This window comes from Lycorma delicatula, chromosome 3, assembly GCF_047948215.1.
Source record: "Lycorma delicatula isolate Av1 chromosome 3, ASM4794821v1, whole genome shotgun sequence".
Taxonomy (NCBI): domain Eukaryota; kingdom Metazoa; phylum Arthropoda; class Insecta; order Hemiptera; family Fulgoridae; genus Lycorma; species Lycorma delicatula.
The window spans coordinates 99,881,480-99,902,061 of NC_134457.1; the positions used below are offsets into that span (position 1 = coordinate 99,881,480).

The following is a 20,582-nucleotide window of genomic DNA, read 5'->3' on the forward strand; positions in this document are numbered from 1 at the left end:
TGGTCTATCACCCGGTAGAAACACAGTCACTGAAGGAAGAGAGATAGTAAATCGAAGCTGAGGATGAAATGACAAAGATCTTCTGATTACCAGAAAAGGAAAATGTTGAAATCTAAAAATCTGAAGGAAGAAGAAAAGAAAAAAGAGGTAGAAGGTGTAACATATAAAGCAGGAGAATTTTAGATTCTTCTATCATAATTTTAGAACTCGCCTATCAAGATATTGATAGGCGAGTTCTATATTTTTCATTGCATACTTTAACGCTCATTTTCTGAAAATTATGATTTATCATGTTTCAAAATAACATAAAATTGTTTGTTTTAAAGATAAATCCATGAATCTTTTTGCAAAATGTTCATGAAAATGTGCTCTACAAACAGTATTATTGATATCTCATTCCCAATTATACAAGTTTAAAAATATAATCTAGAATCTAGTAAAGTGGGTACTAGTTTTCATTTTTTATGTATTTATTTTTTTAATACAAAGAGTAGGAATTAAAAAAGTATACTACAGTTTATAAATTAATTTACCCCTACATTAAAAAAAAAAATCAAGTCATTACACTCATAAAGATATGATGTTCTGAAATTGTAACTGATTTTTCCAAACCCATCCCAAAAATAAGGGTTATTGTAGAAATTTTGGTTTTTTTTCTGGTAATATGTTTGTATAAATAGGGATTGTTTACCATTGTTACAGATGTTTTGCATTGAAGGAAATCTTTTTTTATAATTTAGGTTGATTTTTCCCTTAAAACCCTAACATTCATTTTGAAACACACAGTATTATTGTAGTGTATAAATTCTTCTTGTCCCTGTTACTGTAGTAGGATTTAATACAGTCCTGTTTCACACACACTGAATGTAGACGTTTTAAGAAACCAGCTTACAGATTAACTGTTGCATGAAGGTATAGCTGTTGGCATAAAAAACAAACAGAATGTACAAATAATATCAGATTCACATTTTTCTTCCTTTTTTTCAATATTTTCTAACTAACTTTAAATTTAGTTTTACTTTTAATGACAAGAATACAGGCTCTTCCTTTAAAAAATACAGCTTTTTCCTTTGATTTTTTTAAACATGTAACGATATTTAAAACTACTTTTAAAAAAAATACACAGAAAAGTAAAACCTAACACTTTTTGAATTCAATAACTTCTTAAGTTTTGAAATTAATTGGTTTTAACTTTTCAATTGAAATTCAAAGAAAATACGTTAAAAAAAATTTTGGTGCATTTTTTAAATGGCTTTATAATTTTTTTCTTCTTAAAATGTTTGATATTCATTTACCATTATACTCAAGTATAATGGTCATTATATTACTCAAGCACTGAATTAAAAGAAATGTCTTCATTAATAAATCAATATTGCTACATAAGAAATCAGTCTAAAAACGTAATATTAAATGAATTTAGCACTTAAACAATGCATAACAAAAGTAAAAATTTAAATACTTGCCTCAGAAAAGTACTTGGAAAATAGACTATGACTATTAATTTCAATTAGTTCTCCATGTATGAATCTGTTTCCGAGTCTAACTGTTAATTTTTGTGCAAGCGCTTTGCAAAGAGATGTTTTCCCTGTACCAGGTGGTCCATGCAACAACACTAATCTATTCCATGTTATAATATTTTTATCTACATTATGTTCTGAGTAGAACATTATACTATTCACATAGTTCAAAAGCTGAAAAGAAAATAGGTGGTTATTCAAAACGTTTATATTTTAAAAATGTTATAATACTGAAAGTAACAAAGAAAACTAATTGATTACAATTACACAGGTTAAACTACTGGCTATCTCCTTAATAATAAGGATAGTATTACCTAAACATTTTCAATGGAAGATCTCAAGCAGCAAAATTAATAAGAATCATTTAATGCTACAAGCAAGTAATATTCAAATAATGCATATATGTAGAAAAAATCTAAATGTTCAGTAAAAGTTATTTACAACACTCATTAATAACCCAACATATAAGGTTTTGACAAGTAAATCTGTAAATATTGAGGTGTTGTAATACTTATAAGTGTAAAAAAAACAAAGAACACAAAGTTTTTTTGCAAATAAGAAATATATCATACAGTTTAATATGTACTGATAGTTACAATATCAGTAGACTAATATTCATTATTGACCATGCAAAATTTACACACAATTTTCTTTTTTACTGTAAAAGTAAAAAGAATCTCATGTGCATAGTACATGCTCTAATTGCTGGTACTCTTTATAGGTCAACCAAATCAATATTCTGTAAGAGCCAAATAGATCAACTGTGCAATACTGTTGTTGTCACTGAATGTATGCTCTCAACTCTGAAATGGAAAATAAGGATATTAGGGGGGGATATTGTAACCCTCTGTTCATCGCAAAGTATGGACATCAGTCCCTTGCAGCTGGGTCTTTCCAGTTATCTGGTGAGTATTTAATTTTTGACAATGGTTATTCATATATTTTTAGTTTAAGATGGAAGAAGTTTGGCATTGTGTTCCAGTCCTTTGTAAATTAGGTTTGGAATTTGCATCCTTTTCCCAATGTGATTTCCCTTCAGTCTAGCGGGAATGCGCCAGATATGGCCCTAGTGTTTGGAGGGATCAACGTACTCCCTTCACAGAGGGAGTTGCATGTGCTATCTGTAGGCAGTTGTCACACTAATAATTGTAAGATGATGGAAGGATAGGATCTCCAAAACCTAGAACGGTTTTGGAGATTCTTAAATCTACTCACTATCTCACTAAAAATAAATCAAATCAATTACCTTTCAGTACAGCCTCTGAAAACATATTTTTCAGAGAAAATAAATTTTTTATTACATATTTTATTTAATCAATCACTATTTGTTTCACAAGAAAAGAATACAATTTTGGTTATGTTCGTATGTATTTAAATGCACATTCTTAATCTATATTCAAATACAACCGTAAACACATTTTAATGTCCACGTACTTTTTTCGTGAAGTGATGCTACTTTTAAAAATATACATATAATCTACAGATGGAAAATATACATTTTATGATATGTCTTTCATATTAAAAAGTTTATCCAGTAAAAAAATTAAAAATCACACAAAATAAAGATAAGAGATAATTTTATGAAGAAAGAGATTCCAAAAACAGCTTTTATGTTTTAATTATTAGTTTATCAATGAAACCAAAGATTGTGATCATATCAATGAAACCATACGGTGATCATGACTACCAATGAACCCAAACATAGCTGTATATCCACATATGAGGATCGTTCAATAAATCCTTAGAAAAAGATAGAAAAACAAATTATTTTGTGTAGATTTTTTTTTATTTTTAAACATAATCTCCTTTTAACTCTATACACTTTTCCAAGCATTTCTCCAACTTTTTTTAAGCCGTCCAAAAAGTAGAATTTCAGAAGGTCCTCAAAATAAGGATCTGTTTGGGTGATGACCTCCTCGTTCGACATGAACTGTTGCCCGCCGAGCCATTTTTTCAAGTTTAGAAATAAAAAATATCACGAGCCAAATCTAGTGAATACAGTGGATGTAATAATTTGAACTTTAATTGCATAATTTTGGCCATTGAAACTACACAGGTGTGCACCCTTGCATTGTCTTCATGGAATAGGATCTTTTTCTTTTTCAAATGAGGATGTTTTTCTTGATTTTTTCACTCAACCAGTGCAATAACGACACATAATACTCTCCAGTTATTGTTTGTCCTTTTTTCAAGTAATCAGTGTAAATGATACTGCGTGCATCCCAAAAACCTCTGGCCATCACCTTGCCGGCCGATTTCACCACCTTCACCTTCTTCGAAGCCCATTCATCTTTTGACTGTTCCACTCTCTGGAACAGTGAGTGGGTTTTGAAAAACCCACTCTTTTGACTGTTCCTTTATCTCTGGAGTGTAGTAGTGTATCCATGTTTCGTCCACAGTTATGTGTAGACACAGAAACTAGTCAAGATTGCAATGGAAAAGCACCAAAACAACCTGAGTCGACCACACGATTGCGTTTATTTTCCACTGAAAGCAAATGCAGCACTCATTTTGCCGGAATTTTTTTCTCTCCCAATTTTTCATGCAAAATTGAAAACACGGTACCTTGTGATATGTCTGTGCCCTCAAATATTTTGCACACTTTGATTCGTCAATCACTCAAAACCATATCGTGAATTTTGTCAATCATTTTGGGGCTGGTTACTTCCACTTGCAACCATTCTAAATTTTGTTGGTTACGAACGATATATATATATTATGTCATAATATATATATTATGTTCAATTTATGTTAAAAAAATTATTTATCCTATTGTTAATGTTAATTATTTTTTTAATTTTTAATAATATACATGTAATCAGACTACATAATCCTAGTACATTTTTTTTTTGTTCCCCCCCTTAATTTGAATTGTTTTGTGATTGAGCTTTTATTTTATATTGATTCTACAATGAGCTTTTCGAATTAAATTTTTTTTTTTTTAATTTGGAAGTAAGCTCGCACACTGGACGAATGATGTTCATCTTTTGTGGATGTACAGCCACGTTTTAACTCATTTACCCATTTTTACTCATTTACTGTAAACAGTTGCAAACACAGGAGCAGATGTGCCATGAACTTTATCCAACTCAGCTTTGATCTCTTTCGGTGTTAAGCCTTTTAAATATAAGTGTTTAATCACCACTCAAAACTCACTTTTTTCCATTTTTCTAAATAAACAATATCTTGTTGCTTCAATTGACTATGACAATGAAACCACATGATGGATATAACTGAAATTTTGGCTGCACTCAAGAGACAAATGATGCTTACTAAAAGCAAACTGTTTTCAATATTACGAGCACCATCTCAGAGATTTGCTAAGGACTTATTGAACCACCCCTAAAAACTACAACTCTGCATAAGGAAAATGCAAACATGTAATATACATGAATACTCTTTGAAAATCTATAATATATGTATGATATAGATTTCATATAAAATGTATACAAAATGAGCTTTTCATATAAAATGTATACAAAATGAGCTTTTCACCGTATTACTAAGTTTTTATCAGTTGAACAATTAATTGTCAGGTATTTATGCCCAACCGCCATCTTTGCTTTAAAAAATTACACTACCCTCTGATAATTTAATTATGCAGGATCCAAAAAGTTAACATGAAAATCTAAAAGCTAATGTTGAATTTAGCAGAACAATTTTTCAACCAAAAAAATATAGTAAGGTAAATGTTTTTAAATTATATTTTTTATTACATTTAAAAAAATATTTTTTCTTTTAATGTTACTTATACTTTATTGAACAACCTAATGTATTTGAGGAATAAAATATAAATATCTATTACATTAAAATTTAATTTTATTGAGTTGATACTTAAAAAACACTTGAGTCAAAGAAATCAACAGAAATAGAAACCCATTAAATTGCACAAGTTATAAACAGTACACATTTTTGTAAGAATTCTATACAGATTACTTTTTTTTAATTTACGATAGTGAAAAAGATTTTAAGCAAAAATTATTCTTAGTAACAAATTTAAACATTTTCTTTTTTCTAAACAAATTCAATAAAAGGAGATATTCAGTTTGACTGGTATATATTACTTTTATCAATTTTTTTTTTTTTTTCTTATAGCCTCACTTTTCATTAACTAGGCCAATCTTGATGATTTAAATTTAATTAATTTCCTTTAATGTCTCAGAGTAGTTTTTTACTAGTAAATTAAGTAAAAGATAATTAAATTTAAAAAAAAATACATTGTCTATATAGACAATTTGTATATAATTTCATTTTTTCTATCACTGTTTAGTATTGGTTTAATATATTAAATAATGCCTGTAGGCATTAAATAATGCCTACATATAGCCTGATTACAAAATGATAAACATCATTCTGATTTTCTAATATTTTTAAATGAAAATTCAAAAATCAATTCGAAAACTTGATAGAGAAAATTATGAGTATACATTCCTGCATTCCAGACAGTCTTAGTCCATTTTTTTTCTTACTTATATGCAGGTCATTCAAATATAACCGGAATTTTGCTGCACAGACTGAGAAATACCAGCGAATGTGGTGGGGTGCTGCGGGTAGTTAGTTGGATATGTGTGGAGAGGAGCAACCAGCCAGTCAAAACCACAGATCAACATTCCCACTGTCAGTAGCAGAATGTCTGAGCAGCGAGTACCATTGTCCATTGCGTAGAAAATTATAATCTGATTTCTCACCAACTAATTGAACACATGCACAGGTAATAGGTAAGTTTTTTGTCAAAAAGCGAATTCTAAATCTGATGAGTGTTAGAACAAACAATTCTTGCATGAGATCAATTGAATCTTAGTGAAGCATGATTGTTAGTTAATCAATTGAGTGTGTAACTGTCAATTGTAGAATAGATACAGTAACCATCTGAGGAAATACGTAAGCTCTAAGTAGCATAACTGTTGATTGAATAAGTGGATGGAATAGACAGGCCTCGAATAAACAAAGTAGTTGATTAAAATGGAACATAGCAGAATGAGTGTCGAAAAGACATAAATTTGAGGTTGAATAAGTGCATAGCGTAAGAAATCTTGAAAGTAAACATAATCTTGAAATTAATAATTGAATATCGTAAAATAGTCTTGAGGCATAAAGTCAAATGCCTAAGTTAATAGTCGAATTGCATAAAGTCTTGTATGCATATCTTGATAAAAATGGTTACACATGTAACCATCCGTACTGATTTCCACATCCACATGTAACCGTCTGGACTGATTTCTTATTTAGACAACATGCAGCACTCTGGCTAACTTCCTAATAAGCAAATTGATTTTATAATTGGATATCTGCAATGGATCAGGCTAAGCCAGATACCTTGAATATCTGGATTCCTTAATAAGTAAATCAGAAGGTGCAAGAAACTTAAGTAAGCAATCACTTGTACAGGCAGCAAAACTAGTTTAAATACATTGTATTAATGGATCTCTTAAATACGTAATCGCTTGTACAGATATCCAAAATAAGTAAATTGCTATGTTTGAGTGGGTATTTGCAATGGATCAGGCGAAGTCAGATAAGGATCTACCATGTTCACAGATAACTTGAATATACAACTTGAAAAGTATAACCTTTAATACGATGATTACTTTGGATACATGGATTCCTTAAGAAGTAAATCTGATGTTGGCTAATACTTAAGTAAGCAATTGCTTGTACAGGTAGCAACACTAGTTTAGACAATGCATTAATAGATTTCTTAGATAGGTAATCGCTTGTATGGATATCCTAAATAAGTAAATCGCTATCTAAGTTTGTTTGGATATCTGCGATGGATTGGGCAAAGCCAGATATCCACCATGTTTAAAAGATATCTTGAATCTTTTTTTCAGAGATAGAACAAGAGAAAAATTATTAATAAGCACTTATTCAATTTCTTAAAAATATAATTTGTTTATTGGTCTATATATTATTTCAATTGGTGTTTTGACATCCACAACACGTACTTAATTACCTAAAATTGTAAATGTCTTTATTATTAAACCATGTTTCCACTGTAGAGGAGAAGTATTTTCATCTGTTGTTAATACTAAGCCTCCTTCATAGATATTCCTCTTAGGAGTTTGCCATTTATTACATTGCTGAAATTGATTTAAATAATTTTTCAACCATTTATTCCAAATAGATTGTGTAAAATTTTGCAATATTTGCTAATGGTCTAAACAATTAATAGAGAGATTTCAGTGAAATCAAGTCAGAAATTGCAGTCAAAGAAGACCCAATAAGAAAGTGTCCAGGAGTCAGTGACTGTGGATCCTCGAATCTGAAGATTCAGTGTACAGTGTGCATGAGTTTAAACAGCTTCAATCTGTGTGAGTACGGTGTATAATTCTTCAAAGGTAGTGGAAAGGACTGAACAGTCCTTTAAGCTCTTCAATATGTTTAAATTGTCATATCTTGTTATAAGATCACCAATATAGAAGTAATTTAATACAGTTTTACAGGCAAATGAAAACTGATCTTTGCTATATTTTGCAATTTGTTGTATACAGTTCAGTTTTTATGAAAATCATTCCCTGTTATAGTCAGAGGAAAAAAAATTATTTAAAATAATTATCCATTATAAAGAAACTTAAACAGCATCACTGCATTCTTGTTTTATATGTAACATTTTCTACATAAATTTTACAGAATATGATAATTTTGTAACTAAATCAAATTTATTATCTAGTTTAGAAGTTTTACCATTAATTCCATTCTTTCTGTCAAATAAAGGCAAGAATTAATGATTTGTTTACCACACTAACATTAACCTTCCAGTGGGCACACCGTTGTAAATTTTATAACAGCAATGACTTATTGTAAGCAGGTCAATTCTGTGAATTTAGATATGCTGACACACAGATTCCTTTCTCTTATCTCCCCCCACCAGCCTTGCATGGACATATTCCCACCCACACCACTCCTCAATAATCAAATATCCACCTCTGGGAGTGTGTTAGTGACTTGTACTATTTACAACATACAATGCCTACTCATGTGACATTTTTTGCTAACAATTTTAGTAATTTTTTTTTGTAAATTTTAGTTTTAATTGTTAGTTTATTGTTTGTTAATGTTTTACTACATTTGCTAGAGATACATTAAATTTAAGTGACATTCCATGTGTTCAAGTACTTTCAGACAATGATGACAATGCATATTGTGATAATGACAATACGCATTGTCATTATCACAAATGTTATCTCTAGCAAATGTTGTCATTATGTCTAGCAAATGTTTTACTACATTTGCTAGAGATACATTAAATTTAAGTGACATTCCATGTGTTTCAGACAAGTACTTTCAGACAATGATGACAATGCATATTGTGATAATGACTTTCTTGAAAATGATGTAGATCTAAGTGATGAACATATCGAATACAATGAACTCAGATGATAGTGAGTTAGGTGAAACAAATAATCAAGAATTTCATGTTGAGAGTGAGGTCAAAGAATTTATACTCAGAAAAGACTTGGAAACCATTTGGTGCACAACAGAAGTAAAAGGCAAATTCAGAACACTGTAAAAATATTGTCAAAAAGTTTCCTGGACTAAAACCCAGATCTCAGGGAATAAAAACTGAAGCAGAAGCAGTTTTACAAATATGGTAGACAATATAAAATATACTAATATGTACATTACGTAAATTTCTGAAAATTATCCGAGAGAGATTGTTTACAGATTAATCATAATGAAATGCTCACCTTGTTGGGTCTTCTTTATTTGATTGGTCTAAGAAAAGGTAACCAAGTGATGGAACAAGTACACATATGATAAGAGCTGCAATGAGCTATAAACATTTCATGTTTTTGCTCCATTGCATCAGATTTGATGATTTGGGTACAAGAAATGAGTGCTGTAATATAGATAAACTTGCTTGAATTAGGTCTATTTTGGACTCTTTTTTAAGAAATTGTATTGATAGTTACAACACTATCGAGCTTGTTACTATCAATGGAATATTGCAACCCTTTAGAGGTCGGTGTTCCTTTGTGGAATACATGCCATCCAAGTCGGCCAAATATGGCCTGAAAATGTTTGCACTGTGCGATGCACATACATTTCTTTGTAGTAATTTAGTGGTCAACTGTGGGAAACAGCTACCAGGACCCTATCCAGTTGACAATACTCCAACTGAGATCGTAAAAAGGCTTATCATTCCAATCAAAAAATCTAATAAAAGTTTGACAACTAATAACTGGTACACCAGCATTCCTCTTGTTGAGACTATGCTCAACATTGAAGAAGAATAAGGCAAAAATTCCTCTAACATTTCAATTAAACAAAGCAAGAGAAATAGGCATTTGCATTTCAGGATGACAAAATGATGATCTCATACATTCCTAAGAAAAACAAAGCCGTTATCTCAGTCTCTTCAGTGTATTGGCCATTGATGAAGAGATGAACAAACCAGAAGTCATATTAGATTATAACATGACAAAAGAAGGAGATGACACATGTGACAAAATGTGTATTGCTTATTCCATATCGTGAGTAACAGGCCTTTCGTGGTATTTTATAGATAATGAATCTAGCACGCATAAATGCTAGAATTCTTCTCTCCTTCACAAATCCACAAAATACACCAAGAATTTTTCAGAAAAATCTTGCTGTGGACCTAATGAGCACAAATCAAATTGCTACCTTGAGATATCTCTGTATATTTAGAGTGCTATCAACAAGAAAGTGAGCAAGAAGCTTCAACTTCCAACGAACCTCCAAAGAAGAGAGGCAGCTGCTGGATGTGTTGTAGGAAGAACTCGTCAGCCTCCATGAAGTGTGACATATGTTCTCGTTTCATTTGCAAACAACATGAAAAGAAGCAAACTGTTTGTTTGATATGCAGCAAAGAAAATTAACTAGATTAATAAAAATCACTGATGACTCTTATTGTAAATATGTAAATCATATTTTTTTGTATTTTCAATAATTAACTTTTACATATAAGTCAATCTTGATTTAAATAAATTGTATAATTAAATACCTTTCTTATATTTGCACTTTTTCAATAACTATTTTACTTACCATAAAAAATATAATATTGTTAAGACAATATTATAAATTAAAACCACAGTATTTGAAGATAAATATTAAAATAAAAACTTATTAAACAAATTAACAAGATTATATATTGATAATAATAGGTTTTAACAATTGTAAAAAGTACAACATTTGCCTGCTTGTGTGAACCCATGAGGCACACCTGCCAGAAGATTAAGACCATTACCAACTTTATATATACAGGACTATTTTAAAATAAACCACACACACTAATCAAGTGCTGCAGTGACTATTAATAGTCTATATTTTGGTTATTTCAGTTGTATTAGTTCAAGTTAAGTAAACTGGACCAAATTGTAGCTTTTAAAAATTCTACAATCAACTTAATATAAATTTAAAAATCATGAATTAGTCTTAATATCCATACATTAAGATTAGACTCATTCATAAATTAGCTGGAAAAAGAACATTTTCAGTAAACAACTATGACTTATTAATTATTCTGAACAAAATCCTCTATAACTAGGTTATTATAAAGTTGTTTTTCCATGAATAAATGCTGTAATGAATAAGTAAGCAGTATGCCTTTTTTCTAAATTTTAATTTTTTATAATTCTTACAAATATTTGATAATAAAGTATTCATTTTCCTATCCTATACGACATTTTATACTGAGTACATTGGCCATCTTTTCAAGAAGACTGATCAACAAGAACCAAAAATGTAGTCAGTTTATTTTTTATTTTAGTACAGAGTATACCAAAAATAATTTAAGGATGGTACAAACTGACTTTTTTTAATCCTTTGTACAATTCAATACGGAAATGACAAATGCTTTTCTACAACTACAAATTATGTTGTCCAATTAAGATAAATTGCTTTTCTCACTGTTATGGGACACAAAACCAAAGAAAAATTCATACAGTTGAAGTTTCATTTTAACAGGACTACAAAAGTTTGTAATTTTATTTGTTATAAAGTAAACATCTTTCAAGGCTTACATACGAGGTCTGTTCAGAAAATAACCAAACATTTTTAATTACACACAATGGAGATATTTAATGACGTGCAGTTAGCAGCATTGTATTCTGTAAAACTTCCTCTGTAACCACATGTTCTTGGATTGTTGATATCTCGTTTAGTTTTCTGCTTTCGATCATCAAGCGAGGAACAAACTTTGCTATAACTCTTCAACTTTTCTGTGAAAATATCATGGCATGATCCAACTGAGCTGCTAATCTCTTCTGCAAGTTCTCTGACAGTCAATCAGCGATTTGCACACACCAGATCATTGGCTTTCTGAACGTGGGTGTCATCAGTTGAAGTTGAAGGCTTTCTTGGTCAAGGGTCATCTTCAATTGACTGACAACCACTTTTGGTGAAAAACCATTCGTAACATTGCATACGACCCAGAGCAACATGTCCATAAGCTTGTTTCAAAAGGTGAAAAATTTCTGTAAAACTTTTCCTCAATTTCATGGAAAACTTTACATCGTATCACTGCCTCTGAAAATCGCACATTATAAAAATTGCTACTAACCAAACACTTTGCACTCAAATAACAGTCATGAAAACTAAGAGTTATCAACAATCCAAGAACATGTGGTTACAGAAGAGGTTGTGTAGGACACAATGCTGCCAACCACACTTCACTAAATATCTCTGCTGGCGCATAATTAAAAATGTTCAGTTATTTTCTGAATAGACTGTTGTGTGTGTATGTATTTATTTTTATCTTCAGTCATTTGATGCAGCTCTCCAAGATTCCCTATCTAGTGCTAGTCGTTTCATCTCGGTATACCCCCTATATCCTGTATCCCTAACAATTTGTTTTACATATTCCAAACGTTGCCTGCCTACACAATTTTTTCCTTCTACCTAACCCTCCAATATTAAAGCGACTATTCCAGGATGCCTTTATGTGGCCTATAAGTCTGTCTCTTCTTTTAACTATATTTTTCCAACTGCTTCTTTCTTCATCGATTTGCCGCAACACCTCTTCATTTGTCACTTTATCAACCCATCTGATTTTTAACATTCTCCTATAGTACCACATTTCAAAAGCTTCTAATCTTTTCTTCTCAGGTATTCCAATCGTCCAAGTTTCACTTCCATATAAAGCGACGCTCCAAACATATACTTTCAAAAATCTTTTCCTGACATCTAAATTAATTTTTGATGTAAACAAATTATATTTCTTACTGAAAGCTCGTTTTGCTTATGCTATTCAGCATTTTATATTGCTCCTGCTTCGTCCATCTTTAGTAATTCTACTTCCCAAATAACAAAATTCTTCTACTTCCATAAACTTTTCTCTTCCTATTTTCACATTCAGTGGTCCATCTTCATTACTTTGTTCTTGTTTATTTATTTTCATGTAGTTCTTGCGTAGGACTTCATCCATGCGGTTCATTGTTTTTGTGTGTGTAATAATCAATATCTATTGTTTGTGTATTCACTAAATAAGCATTTATGATAATATTTATGGTAGAAGTTGATTGAAAATTCTGTACACAAATGATTTCAATTTCTTCAAATACTTTTCTAATCATGAAACGTGAATATATTTGATTTGAAGCATAGAAATAACATCAAAATAGTTCACCAATATGCTATCTATTGATAACTTTTAAAAAACTGACAGATTTAAACTAGTTGAAACATTTCCACGATCCATATAATTCAATTATGAAATTTTTTTATCTGTCTAGACTAATGGGTTAATCAGTAATAAATAATCTTTTAAATATAAAATACTGTAACCTACATTGTACTATCAATTAACTACCAAATTACAGAACTTACAATATCTTTTATATTGGAATCATAAATTAGGTTTTCCCAAAGGCCTTCAAATTCAACTGTTGGAAGTATCCAGTGATTGCATGCAGGTTGTTCATTATCATCACCAGCAGTTCCTATAAGTCCTACTTGAGGTTCACCACCATCCAGCTGATATGCATGTATATCGAATATTGCCTCTTCAACTGGTATCTCATCTGGTGAAAGTTCCTTAAAAAAAAGTGTTACATAACTTTGGAGCTACCAAATGCTGTAAAATAAACAAAACTGTTCATTCTACATCCCCTTTCAGAGGGTGATGGTGTACATGATCTCTACAGAGTATATCTGTACTGATATTCAGAATACATCACATTTAAAAAAAAGTTAAAATATTTAAATTTACAAATAGAAATGTATACATGTAATTTCTTTAAAAAAATAATATCCTACTAAAGGCAGTTACTTTTACATGGATTTGAATACTAGATTGTGGATAACAGTGCTCTTTGGTGGTTGGATTTCAATTAATCACACATCTCAGCAATGGTCGACCTAACATTGTACAAGACTACACTTCATTTACATTCATATATCTCATCCTCATTCATCCTCTGAAGTAATAACTTACAGCGGTTTCAGAGGTTAAATAGAAGAAGAAAAAAAGAATAGTTTTGTTTCTGTAGCTTTCATTAATATAATTTTTATACTATTTTTACTGCAATAAAAAACCTTGGAAAGTGGTATTCATTTCATTCTGTGAAGAAATGACCTCCATGATCAATAATTTGCTCTGGTAGTATTATATTATTTTACGCTTATTAAAAAACATTAATATTAGATTTCAGTATTGGGCTTTTCAAAACAATCCCGAGTAAGATTTGTATTTTTTTTCTTTAACTTGATTTTGCAATATACTGCCAACTTTATTTTTCCAGCTTTTTGAGGTAATGAATTTCTATGGACTTAACTTTTTTCTGGGATAAATGGATCATTTTAGGTAGAAGTGAATCAAGCTTCAGCAAAATTAAATGCAACATACTTATCTTAAATACTTTAATTATGCACATGTTACTTTAACATCTTCCTTCAAACTGGAGTAAAAATTGAAAAATTTCAATAAATTAATTGATAGCCTGAATCTGTTTTGACTTCTGCTTGGGTAAACAGTATGCAAAACGTTTAAACAGTAAGTATGAATTAATAAATCTTACATACATATTACGATTTGGTGGGATATGTTATAAAACTAGAGTTTCTATCCCATTTAAATAATGAGGGTTGTTCAATAATTAGATATAAATGGCAACAGGGTAGAAACTATTCAATAGAATAAACTGAAACTATCTGACATTCAAGTTGGCCCCACATAAAAAATACCAGCTGTTTGAAAAAAATTTCTAGTATTACAACCTCTTTTGTTTATTTCAAAATGTCCCATCTGCTTGAAACTTGTACTGTGGAAGAATAGCAACTTGAGGTATGATTTTTATTTTCCAAAGGAGTAAAACTGGCAAAAATTCACTTGCAGTTAACAGTATGGTAAAAAATGTAATTATTGTGCAGATTTTATAAGTGGATCAAACATTTTAAATTGGAGAGAACAAGGGTCACTGATTTTCATCTAGTTAGATTAGTGAAAGTTTCGACTGACATCCTTTGCAAAATAACATTAATGATTATCATGAAGAAAAATAATAATAAAATAAATATAACTACAAGATGTTTTAGTAAAAATGGTAGAAAGGATGAAAGGGAACTCTGTAGAAAAAGCACTAGTGTATATATGACTCTGGGTAATGTAGAAGATAATAAAAAGATTAAGGTGGGATGTGGCCATTTAACTTAGTTGATAAGTTAGATGATAACTTATAAGAACACTTGAAATATAATTAAAAAGGTAGTATTATGAAAAAAGCAATGATGAGAATAAAGTACAACAAAACCAATAAAATTATTTCAAACCTTGCTAAGTACTTTTAAACAGATTTAAATGTTAACAATGGGTACTCTGATCACTAAAGGATAACTGACAGTACTATATCATAAATGGTTGGCCTGAGACCATCCTAACCCAACTACTGAACAGATGAACTACAGTATGATTTGAAAGAAAAAAATTACATGAAAACTGAAAAAATGACCAATCATTTCTTAAATCAACATAACCTTATCAGTTATTTTACTCAAAAGAAATCATCAATCCAAAGTATGAATCCTATAGAACTTGTGCAACATTTTATTCACTTTATTCCTTGGGAATTTTTTTCTCAAAATAAGAGCCTAAGGGAGTAAATCATAAATTCTAGTTTCATCAACTGAAATGAAGAGAAGTAGCATAGATTAAAGCCTCTTAAAAAAAGTATTTTTGACAAAAGGTAAAACTCCTTTTAGTTTAATTTTTTCATCTTAAAATTCATTTACTTAATCATATCCTCAGCAAATAAAAAAAATTGTTTCATCAAGAGGTAAAAATTGGAACAACAGATTACAAAATTAAATAAAGCATATGCATTACAATACAAATAGGAGCAAGAATTAACAAAACAAAAAGTCCTTTTGAAATGAAAAAAAGAATAAAACAAGAGGACTAGTTAATATCTATTACTTTTGAAATGCATACACACAAATTGTGTGTCTGCATTTCAAACAGTAAGTAAGCTACTTAAGTAACACTATTAAGTAAGCTTAAGTAGAGAATAAGAGAATCAGAAATAGGGTTTTGAAACATGGAACCAACCTGTTCATAAGATTTTTTTTTGGTTAACATAAATTATAGATTCAGAGTTTAAGACAAAAATTTAGCATAGAAAGAGGTCAAAATTCATGGTAGTAAATGAGACAGAAGCACTGATAACAGTTTTGAGAAAGAGAACAGGTGAAGTTGAGATAAGAGGTCAAATAAGTTTGTTTGAACAATTAAACAATAAACATCACAGCACATTAATTAGAGGAAGTGAAAAATTAAATAATTAAGATGAACAGAAATGAGTATCTCAGGAAGACAACAGATGAATATTGAAAAACAAGGTAAGAAACCCAAGAGTTTCTTAAAAATTAATTAATTAAAAAATTTTGTTAAATTATTGTAGGGCACACAAAGAATTGATAACACTACAGAGCAATGATACAAAAATTTTAAGATTAATGGGATATGAAGGAGACTCAGACTAAAGTATTACTACAGGCAGAAAGTGTTAAAGAAAATAAAATAAAAAGGAATGCTAGAGATGGATGCTTCTTTCTTTTTCCTGTTTAGCCTCCAGTAACTACCGTTTAGATAATTCTTCAGAGGATGAATGAGGATGATATGTATGAGTGTAAATGAAGTGTAGTCTTGTACATTCTCAGTTCGACCATTCCTGAGATGTGTGGTTAATTGAAACCCAACCACCAAAGAACACCGGTATCCACGATCTAGTATTCAAATCCATGTAAAAATATCTGGCTTTACTAGGACTTGAACGCTGTAACTCTCGACTTCCAAATCAGCTGATTTGGGAAGACACGTTAACCACTAGACCAACCCGGTGGGTTAGAGATGGATGCTAAAAAGGATCAAGGTTACCTCATTATTGTTACAGCAGATGGCATAGAAATGACATACTTCTATCCATAAGTTTTATGATCAATTTTTTTAATGTAAATACATTACACAGAGAAAATGCAGTGGTTTAGAGAAAATATAGTGGTGGTTTAGAAAGATGGAAAATTAAAGCATTTTATCAGCTCTAGAAAATTAGTAGACCTAAATGATAGCTGTCAGATTGTTACCCACCTATTTCGTAGAAGAGTGTTCATGCAAAAAGCATTTTGATTGCAAAATCTTTGATTAAATATATACATCAGATCAAATAACTTAGAAAAGATTCTCTGAATGAATGGAGGTAAATATAAATGATGAAGATGTCATTTACAACCTTTGGGTGTCATATAAAGACTGATGTAACCAGAATGATTCTGTGAATTCACAGAATTTTTACTTTTGGCCTGAACAAATCATAATAGCTTTACCAGTGACCAATGCAATATGAAGACTGTGGGGTGCTATAATATTGTAGAGTCCTAATCTTTTGAGAATAACTTTGATCTTAGTCATTTAAATTTGGTAATGATAAGATACAAAAAAATTACTAACACTTTTTTGCTGATGAAATGTAGATATTTCTAGAGGTGAATAAAAACAAATGGTTTCAACTAGATGATTCAATTTCACACTTAGCCAGAATAAAGATACCAGAGTATAGCAGATGTTTGTAGAAGATTAGTGACAATCTTTTGAAAGAGCATTACCTTGTTATTTTTTTTATAGTTTCATAAAATGTGTATTGTTGTTAACATATTATTACCAAATAGCTAAAAAACAAAATCCAATAGAAAATCACTAAAATTTCCATTGAAACCATAACCAAATCATAGAATACAATTGAAAGTGCAAGAGAATCTTTAAGGGAATGCAGGAAAGTCTAAGCAGAACTTCATAAATTTGAAGAGATATGTCATCACTTAAATTAAACTTTTTAATGTTAAACTACATGAATAAACTTATTACAAAATCATTAATTTTCCTGTGACATCCAGAAAGTCTCAGGAAAATAAATGATTAAATAAAATTAAAATTTATTAAATATCTTATTAAATTTATTTTTGCTTTCTGCACAATACTCTTAATAATATGTAACATTCCACAACCACCACAAAATTATAAAAACATTAAAAGAGCAATGGAAAAAAGAAAATTAAACAGACAGAACAGCCACATATTTAATGAAAATTTAATGTATTCATTGGATAACTTTCTTTAGTACAATACATTAACAACAATGAATAATGTTACATAGTGGTAAAAAAATCACAATATATTTAACAAACTTAGTAATGCTTATAAGTAATTTCAAATAAATTACTTTTTTTAATAAACAATACAATACAAATCTTGGGCATTATTTAAAATTATAAGTACCAGTAAGCTACTAATTTATACAGATGTTTAATCATGCATTATTAAAAGTAGGTATATATTATGTATCGTACAACTGAATGTATCATTTGCAGACATATGTCAACTATTTTTATTATCATATAAAAATCAGTACCTCCCTTATTAGTAAAAAGACAATTAATTGTTTTATCATCCAGTAGAACACATAAAATAACAGTATAAACTGATTTATTTTCCAATAAAATAACAACTCAAGCTGTTTAGTAGAAAATGAAGGGACAGTATTTTTATAAACCACTGTCTGCCAAATAAGTCTGTCTTAATTTTTTGTATCCACCATTAAAAGTAAAAATCAATAATTTTTTTTCTATCAAAGAATTCATCCATTTTGTCACATTAAAGTGTTTATGAATATAATTATCTAATATAGATGACCAAATAAAATAAACTACACATTTATCTTATTTCAGGTTGTAAAAAAAAATACTAATTATAACAGATTAACATAATTATAGAAGATAAACTCAAATAAATGAAAGTCTAGCAGGTATGTCAATATTGAACAGCACATAGTAAGTGCACATTTCTTATGTATATAGTATTGCAAGAATATTAGAATTACTGCACACATCTTGTCCAACACTGGCTTGTTTACAATGTAGGATTAATATAAAATTTTTAATACTATTTCTAATATATGTGAATGACACCTTCAAAATTTTAGCTGAAGCAGGGTTTTTGCTTACACTGATGATAGAGTATTAAGCTCAGCAAAGACCTGAAAAGAGACTTATGGGAAACTGAATGCTTATGTAACTCTTGTAAATGAATGGTTAACTGAAAATCAATTAAGAATAAATATTGATGTCAGTCTGTATAGCAACTATTTTACTACAAATTACACAAACTTAGCTATAAAAATTCAAGATTATGAAATAAATGGAGTTCAATACACCAAATATCTCGGAATAACTGTAGATTTTCATTTAATATTGAATACACATAGAAAACTTAACCAAGAAGACAAAATACTTGCTGTTCATTTTTGCAGAACTCTTGAGGCTTTTTAACTCAAAGATGCTGCTTTCTTTATACCTCAGATTATTTAGTAGTACAGTAAGCTATACTAGTAAAATTGTAAAATAGCTTGTATATCATATGGTAATGCATTAAATTCACTAACTTCAAAACAGAATTTTGGAAAAATAACAAATAATGGAAGAAATACTATTAAAGAATTTCTTTCAATAAAACAAACCTATATTGTAACTGCGTTAAACTTTCACTATAAAAAACTAAAAATAAATTTCTGACATCAAACAGTACTAGTAGAAACAAATCTCTGAACTTGCCAAATATTAGATTGAACATTGGGGAAAAAATCATGCATATGTTGCTACACTACATTTCAACAGACTGTTCAATATGTACTAAGCATTATCAGTCAAATCCACATTACTGAAAAATAAAATAAAAAATTGGATTTTAATACAATAAATCGAGAATGATACAAGTAAATAATGTAGTAATTAGAAATTAGATTTTTATTTCATATATAAAATAATGTATTTATTTATATACAATATATATATTGTAATATACAATATATATATATTGTAATATACAATATATGTATTATTGTATATACAATATATATATATATATATATATATATATATATTGTAATGTTCTTGTATGTTTTGTAAATCTTTGTAATTTTTATATCCAGGTCTGTGCACAGGATCTAATTCTCAGCAGAACTGATTTGCACTATTTATAGAGGTGTTCATGTTACTTTTGAGTACCTGAATAAAATGAATTGAATTAAAACTAATATATGTAAGTTATGTTATGATCAAAAGATAACTTTATGATCCCACCTTACAGCCCTTACCTTCCAATTAGCTCTCATATTTTTATGCTAGAAGATTTGTACTATTTAAGGAATAAAGAACCCAAAGCTCCCTGTAAAACAGTTTAACCAATCAATGGTGGATATTTTTGAGCAACATACAAAAATAGGATTTTTCCTGTTAAGTGACAGCATTTGGGTTTCTGTTAGGAATAGTGTTAATGTGCCTCGTATAAGCTGGAATGACAACATTGTTGCATATTGCCGGCAAGAACACAGCGACTGGCTCGCTGGCTGTGACTTGGCAGTACCAGATTATTGTCAAAGCAATAATAATTCAGTGTTCGACTGATTACAATGTTACAGCTTACTTAAACTTTTTTAAATTTGTATTTTTAACTTTACTTAATAATAAGTATACACTATACAATAATAATCAATATACAATATACAAAAATAAATATAAAAAAATAACAAAATGAGGAATTAAGAACATTACAGGCCT

General features: G+C 29.7%; 1 protein-coding gene across 3 annotated transcripts in view; it reads right to left on the bottom strand.

The window, feature by feature from the left end:
• pch2 (pachytene checkpoint 2 protein) overlaps nucleotides 1–20,582 on the bottom strand; it is a 46,874-nt gene that overhangs the window by 21,153 nt on the left and 5,139 nt on the right. For 2 of the 3 annotated variants that reach the window (XM_075360246.1, XM_075360247.1), the window contains exons 3-4: nucleotides 13,308–13,514; nucleotides 1,464–1,691 (exon numbers count right to left, since the gene is read on the bottom strand). In XM_075360246.1, coding sequence (XP_075216361.1) covers nucleotides 1,464–1,691; nucleotides 13,308–13,514 — 435 coding nt within the window. The remainder of the gene's footprint in view (nucleotides 1–1,463; nucleotides 1,692–13,307; nucleotides 13,515–20,582) is intronic. The other variant, XM_075360248.1, reaches the window with a different exon arrangement.